Source organism: Peromyscus eremicus, chromosome 4 (assembly GCF_949786415.1).
Source record: "Peromyscus eremicus chromosome 4, PerEre_H2_v1, whole genome shotgun sequence".
NCBI lineage: Eukaryota > Metazoa > Chordata > Mammalia > Rodentia > Cricetidae > Peromyscus > Peromyscus eremicus.
In genome coordinates this window covers 3,705,858-3,712,346 of record NC_081419.1, presented here as the reverse complement: position 1 = coordinate 3,712,346, position 6,489 = coordinate 3,705,858, and the positions used below count along the sequence as shown (strand labels likewise).

The window sequence follows — 6,489 nt, the reverse complement described above, 5'->3', positions numbered from 1 at the left end:
CATGTTTGCTGCTGCCATTTTTCTCTGGTATCTGGCATGGTGTGGATGGATGTGGAGGGATCCCCATTGCCTTTAATGTAGTGTGATTAGCTCATGGAAGTATCCCATTTTACTGGGCATTTTTGTGATTATGAAGATGATTTCCTCTTAAACTGTACTGTTTAATCAAAGCAATAATTTTATACAATAGTGTTAGTTTAAATAGAACTTTAATGATTAAGGGTTTTTAACAAATGTAGTAAGGGATTGTTGATAGAGGTTGGTTTAGTGGGAAAATTAATACAGATAAAGGCAGGATATAGTGTTGCCTCTGCCTCTGAGAGAGCAGGGGCTGCAGAGGACAGAAAATAAGGACAAGGAAGTGTCACACAGCTAGGGCTTCAGGAGCCTATAGACTGTGGCTTAGGTTAATGATTAAGGAAAACATCTGAGTCCCAGAAGCTAGGCTAGCTCAAGTTCTTTTAATCTTAATGTTGGGAGGTGTGTTCACGGTTTTCGATGTGTATCATAGCTGAAACAAAGCTTTAAACAATGACTTAAGGTTAGGTTAAGATGTTTTTGTTAATAGCTTTGAGGTAGAAAATCTTGGGAAACAATTTAAAGTTTAAAAGGCACACTTTTAATAGTTGAGTGAGGGACTCTTGAGGTCAGGGATCAAAAACAGTGGCACCCTGGCTATTGCTGGCTGAGGTATCTCTCTTGCTAGGATGAGTTGGTGATCAAAGGTGATGATTAGTTCCTTGAACCTATTTCTGCCCTCAGCCTCCTGATATAAGAAACTGTGGGTGAGTGGGTGTCTACCCTGTGGATTTAAAGTAGAGCCGACTGTTTACAAAAATTCCAATTTGTGATTCTTTTAAGATTTTTATAAGATTACCTTTTGAGATAAATAATAAAGTGATTGATCCTTTCTTTGTAACTGCAAAATGCAGCCTGCCAGTAAAAGACCTGGCTGAGAAAAATACCTTGCTTGCTTACACTCTGTTAATCCATAACAAGTTGCTTGGACATGAATGTATGTGGGTTCTTGGGGATAATTTGTTTTTCATCTATAATATGTAAAATGTTTAATCATGTAAGGGAAATGGGAAACATGTTTTTTTTACTTGTATTCATTGTAATCATTCACTTAAAAATACAATGTAACCACATTGTAATTTTTCTTTGCTTGAAAGATAAGCTGTAAGGGAAAAAATAAAGACGTGAGAAGGAAGACATCAGGAAGGAGTGAGAAGGAGTTGTCAGGAAAGAAGGGAAACATCAGGGCAGAAGAACAGAACAGAGAAAGAACAGAATAGAACAGGCAACAGAAAGAGTAATAAAAAGAAAAAGAAGCTTTTATCCCTCGGAAGTCTGTGTGTTTTTCTCGATGGACTCTGCATCTCTGACCTGCAGGGGGCTGGACCCTCTGCAGCAGCCAGTGCTCTTAACTGCTGAGCCATCTCTCCAGCCCCAGACACAGCATCTAAGAAGCATGGCAGAGGTTTTCCACTAAGACCTCACACCTAAGGGGCCAGAGAAGTTGTGCATCCTCCCTCCCTCCGCACCTCCCTCCCTTAGAAGTGAACTAGGCATCTGGTCATGGTTCTAGGACTTGGGAGATGGAGAAAAAAGTTCAAGGACATCCTGGGCTACATAAAACCTATCTCAGCTAGACAGTGATGGTGCACTCCTTTAATCCCAGCACTCAAGAGGCAGAGCCAGGAGGATCTCTATGAGTTTGAGGCTAGCCTGGGCTACAGAGTGAGTTCCAGGAAAGGTTCCAAAGCTACACAGAGAAACCCTGTCTCAAAAAAACAGAAAAACAAAAACCAAAAACCAAAAAAACAACCTATCTCAAGACACCCCATTCCAAATAAAGGATCTTGCTATGTAGCCCTGGCTCTCCTGCTATGTAGACCAGGCTCACCCAGAACTCACAGAGATCCACCTGCCTCTGCCTCCCGAGTGCGGGGATTAAAGGTGTCTGCCACCGCCGCCTGCTATTCTTTTTAAGGCTGACCTCTGCTGGGGAGGCATCTCTGGAGTCAGATCGCTACACATCTGTGTCGTGTGCCTCACGCTCTGCACCTCAGCTGGCTCAGTCTGGGAATGGGGTGCTCCACAGGATCTTACGCCACTGTCGGGCCAGTGAGATGCCTCAGGTGAGATGCAGAGCCAGGTGAGCCACAGAGTTGTGTAAATGTTGGTTATTGCAGTTCTCAACCATTGTCTGCTGAAACCTTCAGCTCGTAACTGTTGATTTGGGTGAGTGACTGTCACCCTTCACCTCCTCCTTCGCCTACCTGACAAGGACCTTTCCTCACCATGCCTCTGGGTGCCTGGCCCGGCCCACTTCTGTCACTGGAGTGTGCCTCTCTGGGGAGAAAGGCTGCATAGGGTGAGATTTGATGGTCCCACCCCCTGACACTCAGAAATGACACCTTCTGGTCATCTGGGATAACTGGAGATTATGTTACACTTTTGTTTTGAGCTCTATAGGTTCAGGATGAGACATATAAAAATGTTCATATTTAAAGAAAAATTTAATTAAAAAAATATATATGGGTTTATATACATGAGTTCAGTGCTCACAGAGGCCAAAAGAGGTGACAAACTCCTTGGAGCTGGAGTTACCACTGGATGGAGGCTACGGATGCTGAGAGCTGAACCCTGCTTCTCTGAAAGTGCAGCAAGTGTTCTTAACCACTAAGCCATCCCTCCAGCCCCTTAGGGGGATGCTGGGCTGCAGGCTTTGGACTGAACACCAGCCCAACTATTACATTTTGCGATAAGTTCTCTACACGCTGTCTAGGCTGGTCTTGATCTCTGGGCTGAAGCAATCAACCTTCCTTAGCACTCAGCTGGGATAATTTATTTTTATTTTTGGACAGGGCCTTGATATGTAAGGAGGGCAGGTCTCGTTCTTCCTGCCTCAGCTTCTGGAGTTAGAATTACAGGTGTGAGCCACCATACTTGACTCTGAAATATTTTCAAGCAGGTTTTACACTAGATATAATGAAGCGGTGTCTGTGTGTACATGCCTTATCCATCAGCCTCTAGTTTCCAACCAGCTGGCTCCTTATTTCTTGTTACTGGTCTCTTCAGACTCCTGGAAGGGAAGCTGAGAGATCCAGCTTGTGGCCACTAGCCTGGCAGGCCTGCATCTACCCAACCCAGGGGGCCCACAGAAGGGAATGCTGTCCAGCCGTTGGGCACATCTCTGAGTGGACACTGCCCCCTTGAGGCTAGTGCCTGCCATGGCACAAGAGAAAGCTGTTCTCATACAGAACTAGAGATGTTTTCCTTCAGCACACTTGGTACTTACTTGATGTAAACACAGAACCTGGCTAGGATGTAATTGGGGGAGGCTCTTGTCTCATTCCAAGGGTCTGAATGGACCAGCCTGCCTGTCATTACTCCACTCACTTTTCGCCTAAATGGAATCCCTGCGTCTTGGGTCCAGGGGATCCTGTCTCTGGCTTCTGTACATACTGTCTCCAGCCGAGACTGTCCACAGCACTGCTGTCTGTCTGACTTTCTACTGTACAGACATCAGTGTTTCTCCCCACTGGATGTCCCCTAAGTATCTCATATTCTTGAAATAAAATGACATTTCTTTTTCTGTTTTGGTGCTGGGAATTGAACCCAGAGTCTTGTGCCCAGTAGACAACAATGTAGCCACCGAGCTACATTCTTAGCACCATTCCCATGACACTTTTTTGAGACAGGGTCTCATGTATCCCATGGTCCAGGCCTTCATGTTGGAAGATGTGAGGCCCTCCCCGTTGATGTAGGAGGTAGACTAGGAGAGACAATATCTCATATGGAGATGCTCCGCCACCTTCAATGTCTAATGCCTTCAGCCTCCTTACTTCCCCCTCAACTGGCAGAACCTGCTTTCCTGCCTACCTTGGACCTCTCCTCTCACACCATCTTTGTGCTACTCGTCACGGTTCTTATCCCACCATGGCTCAGGCCCGCCCCTCAACAGCTGTCATCCCGCACTTTCTCTACCAGGATAAAACCACGGCACCCATCAGGGTCCAAATCTGTCTTCTCTGAGTCTGACAGCATCCTCTCATGAGTCAGTCTCCTGAGAACCCCTGCCTCAGCTTCTACCATGCTTTCCTTTCCCTCTACCTTCTTTCTGGACCCCAGTCCTGCGGTACCTCAGACACAAGACCATTGAGCTGTTGAGAAAGTTGTCGCAGACTCTCAGTTGACGAGAAAGTCCTAAGGAAGGAGACATAGGGTCAGGGGTGCAGGTGGTTTGAAGGGAACCCGGCTCGTGGGCAGAGACCTGCACTGACTCCCTCAGTAGGGAACGCTTACTTGGTCTCCTCCATGAGGTCAGAGCAATTGCCAGCGTCATGGCTCTGTATGGGTAGAAACAAACCAGGTCACTATTCAGCTTCTGCTCATCATCACACAGGGACAGGGTGGGCCAAGCTCATCAACACCCATCTCCCCAAGCCTCCCCAGCTTGGCCTCCCCACGCCAGGCTCCAGGAGCAGCACCTGGACCAAGCTACCTGAAGAGAGAGGATTGTTCAGAGACGGTAAAGTCCTTTGGCAAGCAGACAGGAGCACAGCATGTGAAATGGAAAAAGCACAAACCTGAGGTGATGCCATGCTAGTGAGGTCAGCATCGGGGGAAGGGACAACACCAAGAAACATAGTGTCATCAGCAGCAGTTGGCGGTGCAGGGGCAGCTCGGTCTGTGGGCGCCTGTCACAGAACAGAGGGAGGGGGCGGTTAGAAGACCATGAGGCGCCTTGCTGCCATGGACATGACATGACGGGACAAGCAGGGTAGCACAGCAGCAGTCACAGGACAGTCGCACATGCTGGGAGCTACTGGGGTACAGACACGGCCTGCCCAGGCCTCAGGCCACTTAGCACTTTGAAGGACTAAAGCTCAAAGCAGGGGCTGCAGGGTCTCCTTCCTGAACACCCGAGGACCTTGTTCCCTCTGGAGCTCTGACCTGTGGCAGCCACAGCAGGTAGAAGGAAGTGCCCACGTCCAGGAGCCAGAGAGCAGTCTGCGCTGACTGTGACCCTGACTCCGGGCCCTGCTCCTGGGATGGGCTAGTCGTCAGGGCCGACATAACCACTCGCCCCTCCCTCTTGCCTTCCTGCCTTCCCTCCTCCCACACCCACGCACTGGCTGTGTTTGTTGATTCAGAAACAACCGATAAAGCAGAGCAATGGCTGCCCTCTGGCCTGCAGCATCCGGGAGGTTGAGTCTGATAGGTAAGAGCAGGGTCACAGCAGATGGCCAACCATGGGATGTCAGTTTTGTCTAGGGGATGGAATTTAGGTCTGCATGGTTGGCAGCAAGCACCTTTCCCACTGAGCCATCTTGCTGGCCCAGGAAGCCATCGTTAATATCAGAGATAATTTAAAAACACAAGAAAGTCTTCAACTGCAGAGCAAGGGCCTGAGCTGAACAGTCTCGAGAGTACAAGAACAGACCAGTACTTTCCCAGTGAGGAAAATGAGGCCTCAGACCCCCTCCATTGTCCCTTTAGGATAGCAAAAGGCATGCCCTCCCTTCCCTTCCCGACATCCCCACCCCTCTGCCCCGACCTCATGTGCCACCTCTGAGCTGGTGAGTGCCAGCACCTGAGTCGACCAGAACACCTGGCCGGGATCAGCTTTGATGACTGCGAAGGCATCCATCTCTGGCTGATTGTCATCATTCTGTCTCTCTCTCTGATCCTCTCCCCATACCCAGCTCCAGCAGGATGTAGCCCTGGCTCGGGCCCTCTCCTGCAGAAGGGCAGAGACCCGGTTCCTTTGTCTGGTGGATGTCTCTTCGGGAATGAGAATCACAAAGGAAGTACTAACATCGTGTTCAGGGGAGGCCATCTCTGTCCCAACTGGAGTCCCTGAGTCTAAAAGGTGCCTGTGAGCTCAGCTGTGAGCTCACAATGCTGCTGTGAGCTCACAGCTCCCCTGCTCCCCAGCTCTCCATGTGGTTGAACATGTCCCACTTGTCATCTTAAAAAGCAGTCCCAAATACCCACTTTTTCAGCCTCGAGTCCACTGGGAGCCAGCTTTCCCAGCTCAGCATGTGGGAAGGAAGCTGCCACATTAGGATCCTGGATGTGGCACAACTTCCATATGTGTGCGGTTTTGTTTTTTTGAGGGTGTGTGTGTGTGTGTGTGTGTGTGTGTGTGTGTGTGTGTGTGTGTGTATGTCTGTCCACCATATCCATTATGGGTTGTCAGGATTTTTTACTTTTAAATTCATTTTTAAATTCATTATATATCCCAACACACACCTGTCAGTCATCCCAGTACACACCTGTCATCCCAGAACACACCTGTCATCCCAGTACACACCTGTCATCCCAAAACACACCTGTCATCCCAGGACACACCTGTCATCCCAGAACACACCTGTCATCCCAGGACACACCTGTCATCCCAGAACACACCTGTCATCCCAGAACACACCTGTCATCCTAGTACACACCTGTCATCCCAGGACACACCTGTCATCC

The 6,489-nt window shown here is 48.7% G+C and overlaps 1 protein-coding gene across 3 annotated transcripts; it reads right to left on the bottom strand.

Moving 5' to 3' along the window:
- Positions 1 to 2,839: 2,839 nt before the first annotated feature.
- Golga2 (golgin A2) lies at positions 2,840 to 5,901 on the bottom strand. Of its 3 annotated transcripts, none has more exons than XM_059259016.1 (5): positions 5,606 to 5,901; positions 4,599 to 4,709; positions 4,315 to 4,358; positions 4,123 to 4,215; positions 2,840 to 3,103 (listed from the first exon to the last, which is right to left on the bottom strand). In XM_059259016.1, exons 1-5 carry the CDS (start codon positions 5,849 to 5,851, stop codon positions 3,025 to 3,027), a joined length of 573 nt encoding a protein of 190 aa, XP_059114999.1. In that variant the 5' UTR covers positions 5,852 to 5,901; the 3' UTR covers positions 2,840 to 3,024. The 3 variants fall into 3 exon arrangements, with proteins under 3 accessions (XP_059114999.1, XP_059114998.1, XP_059115000.1); XM_059259015.1 differs by having other exon boundaries at positions 2,840 to 3,784; positions 4,152 to 4,215; positions 5,606 to 5,899; XM_059259017.1 differs by having other exon boundaries at positions 4,152 to 4,215; positions 5,606 to 5,899.
- Between the last annotated feature and the right edge of the window lie 588 nt (positions 5,902 to 6,489).